Source organism: Crinia signifera, chromosome 1, assembly GCF_055691185.1.
Source record: "Crinia signifera chromosome 1, ASM5569118v1, whole genome shotgun sequence".
NCBI lineage: Eukaryota > Metazoa > Chordata > Amphibia > Anura > Myobatrachidae > Crinia > Crinia signifera.
Window position 1 is genome coordinate 137,129,792 of NC_139217.1, and position 24,685 is coordinate 137,154,476.

Below are 24,685 nucleotides of genomic sequence, written 5' to 3' on the forward strand. Positions count from 1 at the left end.
CGATTTTTCCATAGGATTCAATGTTAAAATGGACTGAGTCCATTTTAACATGGAATTCAATGGGAAAAAGGGGTCCTTTTCATACCCCTACTATCCAAGTGGGCATGGAGTTGGATATAAACCTGTGGCGAGCGTAGCGAGCCACCGAGCCCGAAGCGTGGCGAGCGAAGCGAGCCCCGCGAGGGGACGGTATTCTGTGTCCGCTCGCCACGCTTCGGGCTCGGTGGCTCGCTACGCTCGCCACAGGTTTATATCCAACTCCATGCCCACTTGGATAGTAGGGGTATGAAAAGGACCCCTTTTCCCATTGAATTCTATGTTAAAATGGACAGAGTCCATTTTAACATTGAATCCTATGGAAAAATCGGGTCCATCGCATCGCATCGCATCGCATGCGATATGGTCGGGTGCGATGCGATGCGATGGACCCGATTTCAAAATCGGCAGCCCAGTTACTACATAAGTACCAAACTTACTTATATTGCTGGTATAAAGATAAGGCATACACGTTATGGTTACCTAAAGATGGTCGACATACTGGAAGGTCGACAGGTGTCTAGGTCAACACAAGCATTAGGTTGACATGGGTTAGGCTGACAGTCAAAAGGTCGACATGGGGGTTTTCACTGTTTTTTGAGCCGACAGCCGGTATTTCATGGCCTACCATCCACTAGGGCCTGGTGGGAGAATAAAATAGTGTGCTGAGCATAGCGAGGCACTGTGCCCGAAGCATGGTGAGCACACGTAGTGCACTTAAAACTGTTTCCATGTTGACTTTCGGGTAAAAAAAAAAAAGTGAAAAACCCCATGTTGACCTTTTGACTGTCGACCTAACCCATGTTGACCTATTGCTCGTGTCGACCTAAACACCTGTTGACCTTGTCCCATGCCGACCTAGACACCTGACAACCATCCTTTGGTCGACCCAATGATCCCATTCCCACGTTACTTGCACATTCTGAAAACCATCTTCATATTAAAAATCACTTACTTGTCTTTCAAATAAAATCAATACATCTGACCAGAAATAGGTTTTAAAACCTTAATGCGATAAAAGAAATAATGCATTGCAACTTTATCTGTGAGCCTAGGCGTATCTCCAAAGACCTGCCCATAATCACTGTAGATGGCATTATCCAAGCTACTGAGTGTTTCCTTTAGTGTGGCCATGAGCAGCCATTTGTTTATTTGTAAGACTGGTCTTGGAGTAGCCAGAGCGGGGTCTTCGATGGCCAGTATCTTCATCAGCAGAATTTGATGGATGTCTGCGCCGCCCGCATTCCTCACCTATAGGAGGCTGTAATACAAGCAGATCCGATACATGAGGCATCGCACAGAAATTACGCAGCAGGTCAATTTAGAATAGTGGTGAACGTTCTATATAAAAGCACTGTAGAAACACGACCAAAGTCAAATGACCTAGAAACCTAGTTCAAATCACAGAAGCAAATGCAGTGTAATCTATAAAAGGATTACACTTTATGATGCACTCTTATAGTGGGTACACATGGTGAGATTTCCACTATTTTCTTATACGATATTGCTTATAAAACCCAATGCGCTTTCACGTTTACTGGAAATCAAAAAGAAAAATAGTCTTGCCAGGCAACACTATATAGTAGAAATAGAATTGGACGTCATATCAAATCGAAATCCACATCTAACCGGGTGTACCCACTATTACACACCCATCATATAATTCAGCTAAAGTGTCTCAAGTAGAGTATTATATCTCCTCCTTGTGAAACTACCGTTTCCCTGTTCTCACAATCCTTGCTGAAAGTAAGATGTGTGATGATGTTTTACAATAGGCAGGGCATAAGAACATTTGGGTTAAATGACCAAATAGCTTCTTTTTTTTTTAAAGAAAATGATGCAATGGCCGTTATTATAAAGAATAGGTTCCAAACCATGGTCCTCAAGACACACAAATAGTCCAGGTTATAAGGCTACTGGAACACGGTTATAAAGCATGCCCTCACACTTATATGGAAGTTTTGTTTTCCTTATGAACATATACAGTATTAAGCTCACCTGGCTTAAATAAAACACACTATGACCTGGCCCCAGCATGCAGAGTGGGCGCAGTGGCAGAGGAACATAAAGCAGACCCGGAGTTCTAGTTCCACAATAGCTCCAATCCTACCACCTAACTTTAAAGCATTTAGATATAGTGTTGATATATGTTTTGTTGATGTTCTAAATATTATCTATATTCACCCACATCTTTTTTCTATAGCATTGTCTACTTAGGTGTTCATCATCATAATGACTTCATCATTATTGCCTATTGCATGGGTCTTCAAACTGCGGCCCTCCAGATGTTGTGAAATTACATGTTCCAACATGCATTGCCACATGTGCTAAGTGATGAAGTTAGCTCAGATCCCTTAGCACCCATCGCCCTATACACACACACTGTATATAGAGCATGGGTCTTCAAACTGCGGCCCTCCAGATGTTGTGAAACTACAAATCCCAGCATGCCTTGCCACAGTTTTGCTATAAGGGAGTGTTAAAACTGTAGAAAGGCATGCTGGGATTTGTAGTTTCACAACATCTGGAGGGCCGCAGTTTGAAGACCCATGGCCTATTGAATAGGACAGGGTTTTTTTTTTTTTAGGTGCCACAGACTGTATGATATCAGGACAATTAGTTGCAATGGTGTGTACTTAGCCAGCTTTTATCACCGTACCCATGGGTCGATGTGCAGGTATGTGCTAAGTGATGTAGTTAGCACAGATCCCTTAGCACCCATCGCCCTATACACACACAAACACTGTATATAGAGCATGGGTCTTCAAACTGCGGTCCTCCAGATGTTGTGAAACTACAAATCCCAGCATGCCTTGACACAGTTTTGCTATAAGGGAGTGTTAAAAACTGTGGCAATGCATGCTGGGATTTGTAGTTTCACAACATCTGGAGGGCCGCAGTTTGAAGACCCATGATATAGAGCAATGTGTGCTGAGCCATCTGTGCTAGGTTCAGTTTCTGGGTGCACATGCAGCGCAATCTAACTAGACCTTGATGCATGTGCTCAACGTCTGAGCGGGCGTTGGCGACGTGCGGGAAACACACAGCAATCTGTGCTTAATTTCTAGATAGATTGCTTAGAAAATGAGCTAAACTCGCCCTTACTAAATGCAGTTACAGGATTAGCTTACATCAACTCTGAAGTCTTCCAGTCTCTTGAATTTGCTCAGGTGGTCCTGTAACATGGGGTCTACAGTCATACTTTTGACTTGCGAATATTTGAGATAGGCCCAAAATTTCTCCAGTCCATATAGCTGACCTATAAAAGACAACAGGTTTAGGAACATAACCTCAAAGTCGATAGATCAATTTCATATGTCATATGTGTTAAATTATCACCAGTTTGAAAATCTTTCAGAGTTTCTTCTTGAAAATCCTTGAATATGTCTGGCCGGAATTTCCTTTCCAATCCATAGCTGTAAAACCTGAATAAGCACTCCAGCCCGTATCTGTTGGTTCAAAATACATGCGGGAAAAAACATAGTACATACAGGATATACAGATACTCAGCAGCAGTGGAGCAAATGATCCTCTACATAACCACTAGCATTATATTGTATTAAAAACTGCTAAAATCCCAGATAAGACCTGTCTGCGGGCTGCATTAAGGGCTAACTGGGTAGCCTAATGGGTCAATTAACCTGTGGTCATTTTATGAGGCTAACTGAATACCCCCCAAACCTGTACATATTTTATTTTAAATGTATTTAACTTGAATTATCATAAAACAAATCAATACAGATAAAAAAGGAACAGTATATGCACCACAAGTACAGTGAGAGGATTAACAAAGTTTACATTTGTATTCGGCTATGAATAAAATAACTTCCTGTTTGAACACAGATACTATAATCACATTTAATAACATACCAAATCTCTGAATAAACACAACTATGTGTTTCTAGGTGAATTTAAACACCAGCATGTACATGGCCTTATGGAGAAAGAACACTTCAATCAGCAGTTATTATTATTATAGTTTATTTATATGGCGCAACAAGGGTTCCGCAGTGCAGTTGCATAAGTCTGTCAAACCTCATAGGAAGCTACTGTAGTGGTGTGTATCATAGGGTTTTTATTTATTTTTTGCATGTTACATACTATTGAGCTAGTAGACTTTTTTTATTGAAGAGATTTTCTTCTTTACAATCACTGAGCTACCAAGTGCACTATTATGGTTATATTCTGCTTGCACCCGACCTACTACACAAGTTTCTTTTTGTAAATAGGACACGGTAGAGCTTGTAGACCATCAGACTGGTATACATTTAGGCCATCTCCTGTGATTACAGCATTGGGTACCTGCAGTTTTCTTTGGCCTCTTCAACAGCGAGCTGTTTAAACTCCTCATACATTTTCTTGTTGAAATGATCTCTGAGGAAAAAGGACCAGAAACGGAAGAGTGTGTTCATCTCCGGGGACTGACCAATTCCCAATCGTTTTCTCTCTAACAAAACAAACAAATAAAAACAAAAACTCAATATAATGCACAACCACAAGCCCACATTTCCTGATGTGATTCCTGTGTGTACAAGTTACAGATTTCTTTCACTTAGGTTCTGCTTATGCAATTGATATTGGGACACTATTATAATTAATGTGACATATAGGCATAAGCAGCTACATTAAGATAGGTCACAGACAGAGTTTGTACCTCACCCTAATACACCAGTGGGTACAACTACTGTAAGTACTGCTGCACCTTGTGCTTGCTTATAGTAGGACAGACTAGGAGACTTCAAGAGAATTCCCAAAAGACCAGAACTTAAGCTGGGTACACATATATACAATTGTCGTGCCGTTCTTCCGTTCTGGGTCGGACGGCCGTTCAATTGTATAGGTGTGTACGCTGTCCCGTACGAGCGATAAACGACAAAAAACTGTCTTGACCGTCCATACTCGGTCGGTTGACGGTTCTTTGCTGTTTAATTTTCATCCAACAGGACGGCCTCATATCAGAATAAAAGTAGTGTGTACGCACGTTCGATCGATATGCTGCCGTCCTTGCGACTATACTGCCAAAGCTGGAACGCCCATGTGGGCGTTCCATAGCTACATGATCTCTCCTACAGATATAGTTACACTATAATAAGTTCAGAACGCACACGTCAATAAATCATGTGTGGAGGTGACAGGGTTAATGCTTTCCATATGAACTGTTTTGATTGCAAGGGCAAGGCTTCATAGGACCTGGCACAGCTAGAACATTTTTCTGACATACCTGTGAAATAATGCTATTAGTGGTTTCCCAGTGATGTCAGGGAGAGGCACCAAACTGCTATAAAGCCGGGTATGCGACTACAGGGTGACTACCGCAAACTGACTATACTCGCATACCCGGCTTTATAGCAGTTTGGCAGGGTGACTACCGCAAACTGACTAGTCACATACCTGGCTTTATAGAAGTTTGGTGCTCCGTGTGTGTCACATTATGTAATGCATATTGAAATGGAATGGGATCATTCGTCAGACTGCATTTAGGTCTACAGTCATTAGGTCGACCCCACTAGGTCGACTGGCAGGAAGGTCGACCTGACTTAAGGTCGACATGGGCAAAGGTCGACATGACTTAAGGTCGAATTTGCATAAAGGTCGACATGAGGAAGGTCGACTGGTCATAAGGTCGACATTGGTTTTTCACTGTTTTTTGATCCGAATGTCGACACAGTCGACATGGACACAGTTGGCAATGAGAATCAGACCCTCGCATCACTCGCAATGCTTCGGGCACGGTGCCTCGCTGCGCTCGGCACACTATTTTATTCTCCCACCACGCCCTAGTGGATGGTAGGGCATGAAATACCGCCTGTCGGCACGTCGGCTCAAAAAACAGTGAAAAACTCATGTCGACCTTATGACCAGTCGACCTTCCTCATGTCGACCTTTATGCAAATTCGACCTTAAGTCATGTCGACCTTGGCCCATGTCGACCTTAAGTCAGGTCGACCTTCCTGCCAGTCGACCTAGTGGGGTCGACCTAATGACTGTAGACCTAAGTTCATTCTAATAGATGACCGCATCCCATTGAAATATTAGCAACTGTGCCTTGTATTATCCTTAGCCATTTAAAGGGCTATTGTCTGTCTGCTTGTGCCTCTCAAATTCCTTTATGTTGTGACAGCCTGCTCTTATATATCATGAGCAGCGGAGCCGCGGCTCCGTGAACTACATTAACCCTGTCACCTCCACACATGATTTATTCAAGTGTGCGTTCTGAATGCACTGTACTTATTATAGTGTAGTTCATTATTAGTTACTTACCCTAGTCTATATGTAAGTATATAGTAATAGACTGGGGTGAGTCACAAATAATAAACTACACTAGTTGCTGCAGTGTAGTATAATAAGTACATTGCATTCAGAACGCACACTTGAATAAATCATGTGTGGAGGTGACTAGTCAGCGTCTATACTTTAACTGCGGGACCAGACCGGCATTTCTATATAGAAGTTTAGTCACTTTGCAGGCTGACTAATATTTAGACGCGTACCCCGTCACTTTTGTTAGGTTCTGTACTCACACCTCTTTGTTTTGGTATGCCCTTAACCCAGCCCATTATGATTATTTTGTTCATATATATCGTGTCAAAAGCCCAAATCGAGAGAGTGTGTACAGTGGTACAATCTTTTTCTTGGAACTGTTTGGATGGGAGTACATCGGACGTCGCAAGTAAAATTGTACAGGTGTGTACGCGCGTGATCGGCTGTTGTTTGTGGACGGTCCGACGGGAGTACGGTCGGCCGAACGGTTGCAAGAAACAGGGATTGTATATATGTGTACCCAGCTTTATAAAGAAGTGTTGCTGACAATTAGCAAAGAGCGGTGTGCAACGGTTCATGTGGATTCTCTTCAGATATACCAGTACGAGCCCGGCAGGAATAGAACAGGGCAAGGATACCGTGGGAGGATGCCCTACTCCTATTTGCAGCTGGTAAGCAGATATAAGAAAAACCTTTCAGCAGATGAAATTGTATACACACATACTTCTTCTACTATTACCTCGTTTACACACTAGAACCATTATACAAAAAAAAAAAAACAACTTCACACAGACTAATAATTGAGACTTAAACACTAATTGTATCTGTAGATTATTGGATTTATTTGATAACATTGTGCAATGCAGCAAGGGACATAAATTATTAGCAGGACGCTTCAAATTTCTAAATGGTAATACAAAATTGTATCTGTAATCGTATTGCTACTATTGGCTCCAGCACATGTGTACACAGATTTTCTTGCTTACAGTATCTACAATGTGAGACGGTAAATGTATAACCTTGTATTATATTTTAATTTCTGGGGAATAATTCCATAGTTTAATATGTAGCTTCCAATGCAAATAACTCGGTACAAAGATGTCACAAGTAACCAAAATCTATCAATCCAGAAACTGTAGTCTAGATCAGTCGTTTCCAAACTGTGTGCCTTGGGACTTAGTGGTCCCTCAGGTTGGTGGTCCAGGACCAATGCAAATTATTTATGGTCATTGCAGTGCTGGTAGCTGCCAATCGAGTGTGAACGAACAGAAGTGATTCCTGTCCTCTCTACATAATAAACCTAAGGATGACATATAAACTCAATTTAAGTTTTTCTTTTTCTCACTAAGGGTGCCATGAAAAAAATTCTGATACTAAAGGGTGCCCTGATTCAAAAAAGTTTGGGAACCACTGGTCTAGATGATTTAGTTGTTCAGTCAGAAAATAATTTATGGCACTCAGTGAAACTCCTTCATCAGACCACTAGAGGGAGACAAAGTACCAGGTCTTTGGTTGTAATAATAATTCAGTCACATACACTTTAGCTATGGGAGGAGGAGGAGAAGGTCATCAGGGAACTAATAAAATGCTGCAGAAAGCTGCTTATTCAATTGCGCAGTTGACCCCTCTGCAGCATTACAGCTACTTATAAGTGTATTTGTTAAACTAAACAGAGTAATTAGTGAAATGCACTTTAACATTAACATTGGCTTTACTATGTTCAGACAGCAATAGACCTGAAGCAGAAACATAGCATGAACCTTTGTGGGCCGCATAGCAACATTGTGATGATCTAGATAAATACCTCTCTATGGCAGTTGTTTATTTTATGTCCCATAGTAGTCCTAATTTATTATATAAATTCTAGCATTGCCCTAGTTAACCATATGTCCCATAGTAATGCACTTATTTACCTTATACCACACAGTGCCCCCTAATTAGAATATGTCACATTTTAGTGCACCAAGTCAACAATACACAACATTTTACATGCTGTAGTGTTCACCTGGGTTCACATTATGCCACATAGTGCTTAGCGGGCATTTCCAGGAACCTGGTAGAAAACTTTGACCCAAGTACAGTTGAGTCAGGCTCCCTAAGTGCCTGGGCCTCATAGCAATGGCACTCCCTGCACCTTTGTAGTTACACCCATGGACCCATATATATCCTCTCAGGACAGGCATAGAGCAAATTTGGAAGCGTTTATCTCTCACCTCTTGGCTTTTCATATGTTTGGGACCACTAGACCTAAAAATTATATCTTTTGAACAATAAATGAATGAACACGGATATATTTTGTTGTCACAGCTTCCGCTCTGCGCTAGTACAACCAAAAGATATTGTATTAATCATGTGTAATAAATATCTAAGGATGCACAGCTCTTTATGGTCATTTTTCAAACACAACAATTAGGTGCTGATTGGTCTGAGCACCTTTAAGATTAGTGATAAAAGAACTCCGCTTGCTAAATCTGCACCTTAAAATATTAAAAAAGTAGTATTTTACAGCTATATTTACAGACACCACTATTTTGTATTTCCATAACTGCCCCCAAAAATACTAATTTCTACTCCAATATTTCACCAGCTGTTTTTGACGACTCCTTTAACAAGCCAATAAAGGATTTGTATACGCCATTGCTGAATTATCTAAACCTTATGAATGTAATATAGACTTTACATAAAGATGGAAAAGCCAATAGATGGGTTAAAAAGCTGCAGCAGCTCTAGTTCCATTTACCTCTGCATCAGCCTCTGTAACCCGGTAGAACTCTCCTACAGTATGAGGATGTTGGTGTTAAACACAGATTAAAAACTCAAACAATGAAAACAAAAAAACTCAAAAACCAACAATGTGTACGCCATAGCCAATGAGTGATACTAAACTCACAAGATAAATGGCTTCATCAAAAGCTTGATCAATCAGGTCCAATACTTCCTAGAGTTCTATCATCCAAATAAACAAATTGATAAAATGTGATTCATTAACTAATATGACAGAATATATAAAAGGTTTATAGTGTTACTTTGTATACATAAGATAAGACAAAGAACTCTGTGATGCTGCAGTGCATCTTTCCTTATAATGATAGAATGAAACTTCTGTCTAAATCAATGTGCAGTAAAATTAAGTAATGGTTTAGGGGGCTCTTTGCATAGAGAATTAGCAAATTCGCAATTGAGTGATTATCGAATGACTGCGCATGCATACCGTATGCATTGCACAGGCGCAAGGTGAAATAGCAACAGAAAATGCGGCCGGATTTTGACTGACAGGAAGCCAGAGTTTGGGGAAGGGAAGACTTTTTCGGTTTTTTGAAACTAGGTGGAGCACTGCTGCCTGAGAAAGTGAATTACTCCTAAAAAGGTCACCACATTTTTTTTCCCCAAAATATATATAAAAAAACCTATTTGAGTATTACACAATCAAGGCACAAAAACTATTATCATGATACAGCTGACCGTCGCATAAAGGTGTTGTACGTTCCTTATTTTAGTTGATTTTTTGTGCTTTCCTTTCTCCAAGTGCGGTGTTTAGGTGTGCTTCAATAGTGGAGGATTATCTATAGCCCCACTTTAATCTAGAGTAATGGCACAGCATAGTCCAGATGGATGACAGGAATTATTATAGTGCCAAGTACAATCTACCCATAATCAAATATACCATATACCCGTATTTCTATTTTCTTCCTCAACCAGTAAATTGAGTTAGTCAGTGGTGGATGTACAATTATTACGTTTCAACAAGGGTGATTATTAAAAAAAAAAAAAATTTTAATTTGATAAACTGCTCCTCTACCTCAGGCATTCCCTACCTCGGTCACAAGGCGTTAGTGCAGCACAGATATTTACATCAAAATAACTGCGGTACTAATTAGGCCACCTGTACTGAAAGCCTTCACTATTAGTGTGCCTTGAGAACCTAAGTTGGGAATGACAGCCTGTGAACCAAATCTGGAAGACTCATAACGTATCAAAGGGGATACGGTCATCAGGTCACCACCAAGGAGGTCGACACCACTAGGGCGACATGCAGATATGTGGACATGAGGTTAGGTCGACATGTAGCATGGTTTTTTTTACTGGTTTTTGAGCCGACAGGCGGTATTTCATGCCCAACCATCCACTAGGGTGTGGTGGGAGAATAAAATAGTGTGCCGAGCGTAGCGAGGCACCATGCCCGAAGTATGGCGAGGGGACACGGTGGTACCTTTTAGCAATTATGTTGACTGTATCGACATAAAAAAAACAAAATCATGTAGACTTTTTCACTGTCAAAAACCCCTTATGTCCCCCTGTTGACCTAACCCATCTCGACCGTAACTCGTGTCGACCGAATGCTTGTCTAACAACCTGTTGTAGACCAAATGATCCATACCCTACCAAAGACAAGAGGGGTGATTCCACAAAAGGATGCATTCACACAAACGATACAATCCTAAATGTCACAAAATGTAAAAAGGTGCATATCAAGACATTATGGGAAGCCATCCACCCTGTTGCTTACCTGCTTCTAATACCAGCAGATGAGCGGTGGTGGCTGGCGATGATGCGGGACGGCACATCAACACTCACCACTGGGCCATACACACTGGTCACCAGCGGCCCGTACACACTGGGCGGCTTTGAGCTGAAAGCAGATCATATGACAAAACTGATCTGCTTTCAGCTCAAAATCGTCCAATGTGTATGGGCCTTTAGAGTATTGCAAAATACACCACCAATTATTTATGGTGGAGTCCCAATCTGGGAATAGTCAACAATATCATTAGTGGTGAACACAGAGCCAGTAATGTACAATGCTAGATATAGAAGAAAGAATATTGATTTAATCACAAAAGATTACCCAGCAAAGAGTCTTATCATGTAGATAAAATATAAACATTTTTAAACAAATGGAATAAAAAAGTTATATTAGGATCCATCAGACAAAAGAAAATACAGAAAGAAAATTTGGCAATCTACATGTATACCCATATTATCCACACTCACCAGAGACAGGCAGAGTAACATTGTTATTAGCAGGTAAGTATATGCACTGATGCATACGAATATATACATTTTTAAACTACAGTAATTGAATAAAAGTTATATTTTAGATTTCATCTACATGAGAGATGAAGAAATAGAGTGGGTTATTTTGGTTCACTCTCTGACAAATTCCTTCTTAGATGGACAAAACCATGTGCACTGCAGGAGGGCAGATGCAAAATGTGCAGATAGAATTAGATTTGGGTGACTTATTTTGTTTCTGTGTAGGGAAAATATCCCCACCGAAATCTAACTCTCTCTGCACAAGTAACATCTGCCCCACCTGCAGTGCACATGGTGGGGCAGATGTTAAATAACTCCCAGAGTGCCCCAACAAAGAATCTTATCTCCTAGGTCAGTGGTTCCCAACCCTGGTCCTCAAGTACCCCCAACAGTGCACGTTTTCCATTTCTCCACACAGAAACACAAGTGACAAAATTAGCTCCACCTGTGGATCTTTTAAAAGGTGTCTGAATAATGAGTGCACCTGCCGGGTGGACTGGAAAACATGCACTGTTGGGGGTACTTGAGGACCAGGGTTGGGAACCACCTGTCCTAGGTCTAGACACACATTGCAAACAGAAATATGGCTTCACGTAATAGTCCCTGGAGGTACAGCTAGGAGGAAAGTTAGTAAAATATTTCCAAAGGCGATAGTGCAGCTTTAAAGGATTCCAACTTTTATCTTTGAATTAGGGAGAAATGTGGAACTATTTAGTAACAGATCATATCATCATTTCTCAGGTCTATATTAAAGAGAGACTATTTTAATAGGCCATGCTCTGCCCAAGTCGTGTTATGGACTCACCATTTAAGCACCTTCGACGATATTTATGGTACACTTGCTGAGTGAATCCATTTTCTTTTAACAACTCATGAGAAGGGTGCTGAAATTTAGGTAAAGAATGAGGGGTACATCCAGAGCTCCCTACAAGTGGGGTACCATCCGAAGGAGAAGCGTTCGAACTGCTGAAATAGAAGCAACCACATTACATAACCCTACGACATGTCAGTGAGTTTTTAATATTCTGCGCATTGTTTTAGGAATATCGTTATTCCGTTACATACGCTCAATGTTTTTTTACTATACAAAATGACCTGACCTGGCAGTGTATAGAAGAAAGAAGCAGACACAAACATACACACCTTATAAAAAACAGTGCAAAAATAATACACAAACATATTAAAATAGAACCCGGATCCAGGTAGGTGGTGCCACCCTCCTGAACATAGAGAATTAAATATCCCTGTTTATAATCAATCCCAGCTAGAGAGGCCATGCAATTTCATTGTCATTATAAGAATACTTTATGAAGTGCTTATTAAATATGGCTTGAAGACACTATGTATGGTAATGTGGAAAATCTAAAAAGATGTTGGCATAAATGTATTCAATTTATTAACTGTATGTTCTCCATTTGTTTGCTCCCTGACCCATTGGCATGTTTATGTAGGAATTTAAAAAATTGGGATTTAGGCCCAGAAAAGAAACTTCTAATCCGTCTATTAGTGGTTGTTATTACAGATGCAAAAACGGTGATTCTCATGCATTAGACTAGTCACTTGTCTCCCTCTTATTAGAAGTACAGCAAAAACGGATTCTGATTTTATAATCGGATAGAAGATCTACTATTGCAGATTTTGATCTAGCAGACTGAAGCATAAATAGACTTGCCTGCACAGTCTATTTCTGCTCTTGATCCCGATGCCACGGGCCCGCGCATCGAGATTGAATCTGCATCGAATGCTGTCCAAATTGAATCGAAAGTGACCCTGAATCTATTTGATCTTTTATATTTAGATATTGGTTTTATCAGATTCACAGTCTCTGAGACTTTCGTACTTTAGTTTATTTTATCATGTTAATTCCTATATTTCATTCTATAATTTTACCTCATAGACTGTATGCGTCAATATTCTTTTAGTGATGTTTTCTCTTTTGTTTTCGTCCCTTTTTTCCTAATGTGTTTCTGCTTTTCTCGCTCTTCCTCTATTTCAACCAGTAAAATAGCTAATGGACTACGTTCAGCGTATATTTTTAGATAGGTAATCTACATATCAGTCATGGTTGTAACATTTTACCTAACAGAGGAGGTCCGCGGCCTGTGCTCCCTAGAATCCATTACCCAACCAACATGATATTCCAGAGGTGGATTTGTGCTGTGCCGAGTTTTTTTCTTTCTTGGTGTCTACAATACAATACAATATATTACAGTCACATGGGGGGTATACAATTAGCCGCAGGGTTATCCAACAACTAATTACCAGCAAAAAATGTCCACAACATGGGGAAAGGCTATTAAATTTAATTTCTTCAAGCTTCAGTTGCAGAAACCCACTGATTTTGTGGAATCTGCAGAATCAATGTTTTTTCCCTACACGCGAACCTGATTTTTGTGGGGCTTTATGCAGACTTTAACTCGCAGCTTGTTTAGTCTTTCCACAAACACTTGCAAGTGTGGTATTCAATGCTAATTGGATTCCTCAGATACCAGTAATTAGCCGTGGGGTATGTCCCAATGTGCCACTTTAGTTAGACAAACCCGGATAATAATAAATCACACAAACTTGTCTTGGTTGATTATCATCCTTTACATCATGAGGTAAAGTAAAAGTGCAATGAGTAATATTGTGTACAAAATACTATTGTAACATTAAATGAACAGTGCTCATACACTCACCTGAGCATCAATAGATTGGGCTTCTTTCACTACAGGGTAAAACCTTGGCGTTTTGTTGGGATTTTGCATTCGTGGTGTACGTGGCGTTTTTGGTATTCTAGTACGGCAGGAGACTGGAGACTCAGGAACATCTGTAAGTAAGAAGTTGTATTTAGATATCAGGGTTTGTAAAAGTACTGCATAAAAGATAAATACCCCAAAAACAACAATAAAAAAAAAAAAAAACACACTCTTAATACAAGGTTTATAACCTGAGCAAATGTTGTGTTCTGGCACGCTATAGGTTGGGGCTAAAAACTCTCAGCTCCCGGTGGGTATTATTAAAAAGCATTCATAATAAGTTCTATTAGTAGACACGAAAGGGTGACAAAGAATGGATATCTAATGATTGTTTTGTCCATCTATGAATGTAATACTGACCATTACCTACAAAATGTCAACCAACTTCCCAAATAACCATTTTATATGTATTTAAGTACTTACTTTACAAACCTACAACAGGTAACAGTATTACATTTTTAGCCAGTATATAAATTTCCAACCCCAATTTTCTATTTAATACCACATACAGTTATTAGAAATACAGTACAGTGGCCATGGGAGAACACACAAGCTGTAAAACACAAATAAGTATACAAGCAAGTAGTATTCCGTGTACCGCTCTGAATAAATGGTTCATTACCTTGAGGAAAACTGGGGATATTTGGCGGGGACTGTCCAAGGTTTGGTTCCATTGGTGCAAGGTTGTCAAACTCTTCCTTACTGATGAAATTCAGCTTCCTGAAGTTTTCTATTTCTTGCTGAATTCAAGGGGCACAAATGTTACCATATTTGTATGTACAATTACACTCTGCACCCCATATAATGCTAATTCAAACAATAATCCTCTTATAGATAGCAAGGATAATAAACAAGTGAGAGACTTGGATTATTAAATCAAGTAATCAGGGTGGGGGGGGGGGGGGGGTTTATTGGGAGGATAAGCCGTCAGGATGCTGCTGTAAGTACCACCGACAATCCGCCCAAAATGGATTATTATGGCACAGTGATGGAACAAACGGTGTTGGATTATTGGTGGTCTACCTGTATATAGAAAACTGCCAATCCTGTGTTTTGGTCTATTCTTTAAATAAGAAATATTAAGCTTATGTCTCACTTTGGGACATTGCCTGTATCACTAAAATCAGTCTTCATTAAGCTTAAGGATTAAAGAACAATCACCGGTACTTATGTAATATCTGGGCTCCCGGTTTTCTTATGAGACCGTGTCCCCTCGCCACGCTTCGGGCACGATGGCTCGCTGCGCTCGCCACACTATATAAAATCAACTCCATGCGTAGTTGGATAGTAGGGTCATGAAAAAAATGGGATGCATTTAACATGGGAGCCCAGATAATACATAAGTACCCAATCACCTAATAAATTGTAAACTATCTACCTGTTATTTGCAGTAGAATGAAAAATGCAACACGTTTGTACGTAATATTCTGTGATTAGGCACCAGACACATCCTAGTGAGGATATTCTTAAGTGACTAATGCCCATTTCACGCCAGAAATGCAGAAGCCAACCCAGGAATTAAATTGGCAGCTCATCAGATATAAAGGGTAGGGTTTAGTTTAATATGCCCAGCTTCTAGCAGCAGTATCCACAACCCATAGTTTAAAATGTATTTCGCCACCCTCCTACCTACAATGTTTGGCAGAGCAATGTGCTATCAATTAGAGATGCAACGGTACTTATGTATTATATGGGCGCCCCTTACGTAGTGGTGTATTGAAAATACCAATACATCACTATGCTGGCTTCGTAACTTACGCAAATTACATAAGGAGCTGTGCTAATACATAAAGGGTCACATCCCCACTATCCATGTCATACCCCCAGTTTCCACGTGGGCGTGGAGTTAATTTTAGAAAGTGTGGCAAGCGCAGCGAGCCCCGCGACAAAGCTACGTTGTCAGCGTAGCGTAGCCGGGCGCCCAGCTAATACATAAGTACCGATGAAACTATGTATTCTAGAAAAAAAAACTGTACACAGGAGGCATAAACTGCAATATATTACATAATGGGAGCAGGTTCTTTTTTTCTTTTTAAGTGAAAAACACTTCTTTTTATTGTGAGCTATACAGTGTAATGCGAGATGCTCCGACTAGACCATTACTATAGATCATCTGCATCACTTCTTACAGTAAATAAGCGTTCCATACCTTCGTTATGATATGATCTGGTTCACCTTCTTCCATCCAGAGGTCCTGCTCATAATAATATAAGCCATCATTGATGGCTTTGGCTAGTTCAGAAGTAATTTTGGCTCGAGACTCATGATTTCCTGTGCGGTCACCTCCAGGATGTTTTTTCAGCTGAGGAGGGGTCTGCATTACAATAAGAATTTTGTTAAGATCTTGATCATCTATTTCATAATCAGAGTCATCCTCAGACCAGTCCGTGAAGTTGTTTTTGCGGCCCTGTAGATGCTGAATCTCTTCATCAAACATGAAGTCTAGCTCTTCTTGCTCAACTTCTTGTGCCGCTTCAGGCTTGGCTGTAACTGGAGTAAGTTCCACTTCCTGCAAGAAAAATATATTATTCTGTATTGGATTCTTCAAGAAGTCAATAGGTTTGCAGTTGTCATGTACTCTAATTGTGTCAAATAACATGAGCAAAAGCTGAGAGTTGTTTAGTAACATCAACCATCCAGGACATTTTTCAGAACTGATTTTGTGGTACAGATGTATATCTCATAACACACACATCAGCACCTCAATGACAATTACTCATACATTATAAGCAGGTGTAGAATTGAAGGCAATTTAAAATAAATAAATAAAGATCACAAAACATGGGGGGGGAAAGCTGGTTAAATGTGGTCTTTCCATATCCCATCACCAGCACCTAGTAGGTACACATCACTGTCTCTAAATATCTAAATTTTGTTCATGAATAACCATTCTGCTAAACCATTGGAAAACTGGCCATGCACTTATGCGATTTTGCCCGGTTTCACCTTATTCCGCTGTTTCGGGCAAAGAAATTGAGAGATAATTGGCAAATGGTATGTATTTTAGATCAGATTCGTTGCACAGTCCAATGTGCATCGAATCGGAGTCCCTAGATCACAAGTTCTGTGCTATAGTTCTAATTAATTCAGCAGGATCCGACAACACTTGCAGGATCGTATGTGATCCTGCCACCCAGAAAGCTGCTGGGCGGTTTAAGGGTGAACGGCTGAGACTCCTCCCCTCGGAGAAGTTGCAGTAGTGTATGAGGGCCTGACACAGAAATAAAAGAGAGTGTGTGTGTGTGTGTGTGTGTGTGTGTGTGTGTGTGTGTAAATGGACAAGCATTAAAAATGTACAAACCTGTATTAAGTGCAATTAGCCAAGTTTTAAATGTGCCAATTGGACAAAGTTGAGGTTGATTAGGTTTTTCCTGCTGGTCAGATTTTAACTATTGCTACTGTATGTATGTGTCTATATTGTATCAGTGTTTTTTTTAGTGGTATGAAATCACTGGATAGACAATGTCTAGGTCAACAGTTACTAGGTTGACACCTTGAAATGGTCGACATGAATAAGGTTGATATGAGTTTAAAAAAAAAAAAAAAAAAAAGAAGAGTTGGTTTTTCATACTTTACTATCCAAGTGAGTATAGAGTGCCCGAAGCATGGTGAGCACAGCGAGGGGATGCGGTACACCAAAAAAATAATGAAAAATTAATCTTGACAAGAGACAAGATCTATCTGTACCATAAGTTTGTGTCAATGTCGAGTGTGTCAACCATTTCAAGGTGTGGACCTAGTCACAGTTGACCATTAGTGGATAACCTAGTGAGTGTCGACCTAGACATTGTCTAGCATTTATACCGTGCATTGTTACATTGTACAACTTCTTTGTTTCACTGTCTTGTATAAAGTGGTTACTTTTTAGCACACCTGACTGGTTTATAATTAGAACAGGAAGAAGGATTTGAGCAGCACTGCCTATTGTTGGTTTTGTTCTCAGGTTTGTTATTTGCAAACAATACACAGGGTTTGCTTTGGGGCTTGCAGCAGTTCTCTTTCGCTTACCTTTAGAAGGTGTCAGTTAACTGTTTACATCCATACAGCATTATTAGTATTGTTAATTATTATTAATATGATCTAGTTTAGTGTTGGGAATTTGTACCAGCTTTCCTTTTGACAATTGGGCTAGGTATACATTAGTTGAAAGGCAAACAATGCAATATAATCAATGATTCCCCTTGAACTACCGGATACACAATATACCATGTACACACTGTGCAATATTGCAAAAAGACCCAAGGATATAATCATCATTGGCCACAACAATAAAAAATAAAAAAATAATCATCTAGGGCGTAGGTCAGTGGTTCCCAAGCTTTTTGGAATCACGGCACCCCCGAGTATCACACTTTTTCAAGGCACCCTTAGGGCAAAAGTTTCATTGATAAAATCAGAAGAAAATATCAAATAAAGTAAATTGTGTTTATCTCACCCTCAGTGTCAGTTAGGTGTAAGGGAGAGGATTTATTTCGGTTTGTCCATATTTTGCCTATTACATTGTTCATAAATAATTTTTCCATGGACATGGACCAAAAATCCAGGGCACCCCAGCGTGCCACGGCACACAGTTCAGGAACCACTGGCGTAGGAACTTTAATAGCAGTTTATATATCTCAATATTGCTCCATTAACTATAAATTAGAAATTTGTTATAAACATGTTAAAAAGTTTTATTGTCCTCAGAAAGCAAACTCCTAGGTAATGTTAACCCTTTGAGTGCCAACATCTGTGAGATGCACAAAAACATCGGCTAAAAATGCCAACATATCCCTCAAATATGCACAAAATACGAGCACCAACAGCTCTATGAGATATGCAAAAATATTGTCTAAAAATGCAAGCAACGCTCACATTTGTTCTCACATTTTAATTAAAAAAAAAAAAAACGGTACTTGTGTATGATCACGTCGCCCACTAAGCAATTTGCTTAGTGGGCTATCCTGCGTTGCAAAATCACATCGCATCGCATGGGCCATTTTAGTGCCATGCGATATGCGCAGCGATGCGATTTTCCTATGTTATTTATTCACTGCTCTCTCAGCCCCAGGGGGATCACATCACACCTCCCGCAAAATCGCACGCAATCGCATGCGATTTTAAATTGCAAGCGATTTTATAGGGTGTGTGATGGCATGACATTAGCTATACCATAAAATGATTGTATGACATACAATGATGTTTTAGGGCCCCCCCCACTAGCGTGGCGAGCACAGCGAGGGGCGGCGAAATGAAGTTGATTATATATAGTGTGGCGAGTGCAGCGAGGGTACGCGGAATACATGTAAAGTAATCCGCGTCCCCTCACGGGGCTCGGTGGCTCTACACACTATTTAAAAACAACTCCATGCCGACGTGGATAGTGGGGGAATGAAAAGGTCGGAGGACGCGTTACGCTGCTGCTCGCCACGCTTCGGGGTGGCGTTGATAGTGGAGGGTGGCCCTAAAACATCATTGTATGTCATACAAATGATACAGGTTGAGTATCCCGTATCCAAAATGCTCGGGACCAGGAGAATTTTGGATAACGGATTATTCCGTATTTCGGAATATTTTAATATTTCAATTATGTATTTTGAAGTATCTTGCATGTATGCTGTATAAACACATAAAATAAACACAAATATATTTTATTACCACATAAAATACACACAAATATATTTTATTTGTTCAAAAAACAAGGTTTCAAAACATGAAACAAAATTTGTGTACTATCTCAGATATTGAATTTGAATGCCAAGCAATCATTTTCTTGCACATATATAGTGCCAGTTACATATCATGTCACCAGTAGTGCTGTTACAAATGTCCCCAGTGAGTTTTTAGCAAAAAAAAAAAATTTTTTGTCACTTTCTGGAATGTATGGTTTTCGGAATAATTCGGATAACGGATACTCGGATACGGGATACTCAACCTGTATTATGGTTCAGCTGATGTCATGGCATCGCACACCCTATAAAATCGCATGCGAGTTGCATGCAATTTTGCGGGACATGCGATGTGATGCAATGCGATGCCCCGGGGCTGAGAGAGCAGTGAATAAATTACAGAAAAAAAAAAAAAAAAAATCGCATGACCCTTAAATGGCCCATGCAATGCGATTTCCCTACAGTGCCGTACGTAGCAAAACTGGGCGCCGTGATAATACACAAGTACCAAAAAAAACATATTTCCTATATAAAAGGTAAACATTACAGGTCATTATGATGAATACAAAAGATTTGCTTGCCAATTTTCACCCCTATCTTGACAAATTCACTTGGCAAAGGTTAATAAGTTTGACAACATTAGTCAGTGGAATATTTTAAAATTCATCGGAGTAGTTTAAGAACATAATCCTAATGACTTTTCCAACCGAGGACCCACCAACAGCCTGACGTTCATGTAGCACAGAAACTAGCAGAGTGCATGTAATCACCAACTGACTGGTACCAGTAATTAGGGCATCACCTGTAACTATCTGAAGCTTGGAACTAGACCCGTACCAGTACCCACCAACTGCCCACAGCCAGGTAGGAGCACTGCACCTGTAATTGAATCAAGTGCCTGGAACCAGAAAGTAGCCCCTCTTCAAATGTAATCAGTAGGTGATGTTCATACACTGACTGCTTTAAAGAATTACCTAGAATCCCTACAGATAGTTTGAGTGCAACTGTTTTACATTAAAGGTGTTCTTTCTCCCAAGCTTTTGGGAGGAATGTGATCTGCACTCCTCCACTAGCAATAATCCAATTGCTTTACCTAAAATCTCTGAGACTACTGACATCTACAGCTCCCTTATCAGTCATAGCACATTCACGTCTGCTGCACTGTGATGAAGTTTTCCAATACGGTCTCTTCCAGTGACTTTCTCCATTACCATGTGCTACCATACAATGCATTTTATGGGACAGGTCATGACAATATAAATGAAAGTAAGAGTGTATGACAGCGTTTCATTCCTCTTCCAAAAGGTAGACCGCCTTCTTGAGGCCACCATACAAGGGATTCATTTTATTATCTCTGCATCAAGCCCTTTTCTCACATGGACAACATTCAAAAAGATGTGAGACGTCCTGCGGAGGCTGGGATCCTGCTATGCGATTGTTAAACTACGGTATACTTTTATTACTGGACCCTAATCAACAATTTAACAAACTATGGCAGAACACTCAATAGCAATTCATTTACCTTTGGTTTTACAGGGGATGCTCTGTGCCTTCTTTTAACTTCTATCCATGGCTCAGAATCCAGTGCCGGTAAACTTGCGGATAAGCCTCTGGACATGGTTTGTAAATTGCTTGGCTCATTACTACCATCCTCAAACAGAGAACTTCCTTTCCTTGGAGAATTTGGAGCAGACCCTAAGAATGTAGAGATTACAAATTACAGAAAAATATATGGAACCAAATGATGTTTAGGCTTGCACAATAACTATATAGTCACCCCTTTTATTCTTCAATGAACACAAGCATTAATTTATACAAATTATCTTCAACATAATAGTCATCTCCAGTTACTGGACTGGATTCATAATAAGCATCCCAAAGATGCATGAATGCTGGGAAAAGCCAAATATAAAACACAGTACCAGTGTGATACACATTCAGTTTCCCAGGTACGAATTCTGGACAGTTGATCAGTCTAGTAAAGTCTGTGCGCTTCAGCTCCTGAGCTGGGGCAGCGGCAATGGGCCATATTTCTGGATCAATTTTTCTTCTTATTTTTTGATCTACTAGTTCTACTTCTGTACTGTCCTTCAAAGCCTGAAAATACAGGAAAATATAATTTAGTGAAGCATAAGCAATGCAAAAGGAGAAAAAAGAAATCAGTTTTATTATGACGCACTCCTCATCCACACAGTCTTAAATGACCTTTGTTAATGGTGATTAAAATATAACCAGAGTGACGATAAGTGAAAAGCGTTGGTTACGTAATAAGTCCGCAACCAACGTACCCTTTATACCTAACTGCGTGCGAACAAAACGTAGCGCAGCGCAGCGTACAGTCTATTGTATGTTATACACCAAGAACCGATACCTTAATAAGAGATCCTTTCGCAGGACTTTGTCTCCAATTGTGCGAATATACCTTAAAGGACAGAGTCCGCAATGTAAGGACAGAGTCCTTAATGTACCTTATCGCTATTATGCGAATAACTAGACACGACCACTGAATAGAAGTAAGGAGGTTAGAACTCCGTAAAAAGATTGTATTAAAGTCCCTAATGGACAAAAGGGGGTTACAGACATAAGAATAAACAGGTATAACAAGTGATACAATACAATAACAATGAATACTAAACAAACTCTGCTAAGGGGAAAGAATACAAATACAAAACACAATCAGCCAACAATACTTTAAGAATAAATACCGTGAAAATGCAACCGTTTACCGTGGTCATCTAGTATGTGAAAAGCAGTCCGGTCAGAGCTCACTATCGTTCAGGAATGAGCGATAGTCCGGTAGGAAGGTCCAGGGAAAGTAGTTGTGCCGAAGAGACCCTGGCTGCTCTGGGTCGCATATCTTATAGGGTCAGAAGGGGGAGGTCAAAAGGCCATTCTCATTGGCCAGAGATCATATGTCCGGTCCACTGTGATTGGAGGTTAGACGCTGTACCTGGTCTGACCAGGTGCAGGGGAGGGAACTTTAAGAGTCCTTTGTTTGGTGGTTTCGGCGTCAGCAAGGATAAGAACCGGTTTGAGCTAGTTTCCTTTGTTAACTACTTACAACAGAAACTGTCTCTGGAATATGGATTTTTGTCCATAACTATCGGACAGTGTACATTGCGAAATATTCGCAATGACCGGAATACTTTGCATGATGAGCTGAGCGGAACGATACTAAACACGATACAGACAGATGTGTGCAGGGCTAACTAAGCTATGTGTGGCGTTCTAAACCTTTTAACTATATTTCCTTTCGTGTAAGTGTGTTATTATGAATTTATGTGTGATAGTATGTCTACTCTTCTGGTCCACATTGTCACACATACTCGGGTATGGAAACTTTATTTGCGCAACTCTGCGAACCAAAATGGCGGCCATACTATCACAAAATGGCGTGTGTGTACCTAGACTTCCACAGTCCACCCTTTAACAGTAAATATAAAACTGTTACATTACAAAATATTTCACACGACAAAACAGAAATTCATAATCCTAACAAAGAAATTGGGATCCATGAAATAAACATATAAGGGGAGTAAACCATCTGCTCTCGGCCGATCCAGGATCATGGATAAACGATGGGCCGCATTTATCGAACAATCTACTCAGGGTCACGAAGGATAATGTACAATTTTGGGATAAAAATAAAAACAGGGGTGGTTACAACATATACACGTTCACAAATATGGTTTCTTTAAAGGGAGGTGGTTTCGATTTTTGGGTCATATACCAAACCCTGGTCTTCCTCTGTATCCCTCGTTCTTACACTCATGATTTCGGTACGTTTTGCCTTTCCCCGGGTCACCACCTTTAAACATTTGAACAATAGCACAAAGACTATGATGGCACCACCGATGCAGAGAAGGAGTTTTCCTATGCTAGCTATGATCCCCTGCGCCCATTCTCCTAAACCAGAGAACCAGTGCATTGGATTCAACCAGGAGGTCCATTCGCTAACTTTGTTACCTATTTCTGCCAGGCTGATATTATGTTCCCTTCTAAATTCCCATTTAAGCTGAAGAATCTCATCCATCCGGTGATCGATGATTTCTTCTGGGTCTTCAGTATTGTTGGTGATATATGTACAGCATTTCACCCCAAACTGTGTAGAGAGGGTGACACAATATCCTCCTGTCATGGCTGTCAGATAGTTCAACACCATTCGATGTTGGACTAGCTCTCTTTTATACGCTTGCAACTCCTTCCCAGTGTATCTAAAGGTGTCATCATAAATCTCAGTGATGTTATCTACCAAGCTGGCTAATGCTTGTATGTATTTAAAATTGATAACTCCTCGGGCGGTATGGGTGATATCTAATGCAATGAGGAATTGGATACCGAACGACTCGTGTATCATTTCAGAAGCTAGGGGGTCTTTTCTTATTGTTAAATCCCTTTTATGGATTTGGTCATAATGGGTATGAGTGTAAGGAGGAGAAATACCTCTGTGTACGTTCATCATCTCATCGTGTGTGAGGGTCATCACTTCCGGTAACACTCTGCCTAGATAACAAATACCAACGTAGTTCATGGAGAGCCATTTGTACGCCCTTCTACCACAAATATAATAAACATCGTCAGGGAGAAAATAAGGGACAGAGTATTTCATTATCTTGTCACACATTATCCATAAGAACATCCCCGTCCCCTGCTCCCTGACTCGTTCCTCACATGTTTCTGGCTGTAGGGTCATATTACAGTAGCCGGCTGATACTCTGCCGGCCATCATTTTACTTTTCTTCACCGTGTAAACATATTTATAGTGTCTTCCACTGGTTCGGATTTTTAATAATAATTCTTTATCTATGGGCTCTCCATCTGGACGCTGGGAGTAAGTTATTGTCTGGTTTTGCCATGTCACTTCCCAAGTACCAATTGTTCTGGAACTTGAGAAGTTCATACATACCAGGGATTTATCCACTTGGTATGGGTGTAATCTAAGACTAGGGGACCTGGTATACAGGTATC

At 40.2% G+C, this 24,685-nt stretch overlaps 1 protein-coding gene across 2 annotated transcripts in view; it reads right to left on the bottom strand.

The window, feature by feature from the left end:
• Positions 1-403: 403 nt before the first annotated feature.
• Positions 404-24,685, bottom strand: part of LARP1B (La ribonucleoprotein 1B) — a 58,464-nt gene continuing 34,182 nt past the window's right edge. The window contains exons 9-19 of one of the 2 annotated variants that reach the window (XM_083174034.1): positions 21,640-21,814; positions 21,240-21,412; positions 16,219-16,578; positions 14,692-14,809; positions 14,010-14,140; positions 13,411-13,517; positions 12,137-12,294; positions 4,339-4,483; positions 3,376-3,485; positions 3,168-3,295; positions 404-1,297 (exon numbers count right to left, since the gene is read on the bottom strand). In XM_083174034.1, the coding sequence (XP_083030160.1) occupies positions 1,142-1,297; positions 3,168-3,295; positions 3,376-3,485; positions 4,339-4,483; positions 12,137-12,294; positions 13,411-13,517; positions 14,010-14,140; positions 14,692-14,809; positions 16,219-16,578; positions 21,240-21,412; positions 21,640-21,814 (1,761 nt within the window). In that variant the 3' untranslated portion in view covers positions 404-1,141. Of the gene's footprint in view, positions 1,298-3,167; positions 3,296-3,375; positions 3,486-4,338; positions 4,484-12,136; positions 12,298-13,410; positions 13,518-14,009; positions 14,141-14,691; positions 14,810-16,218; positions 16,579-21,239; positions 21,413-21,639; positions 21,815-24,685 lie in introns of both variants that reach the window. The other variant, XM_083174024.1, reaches the window with a different exon arrangement.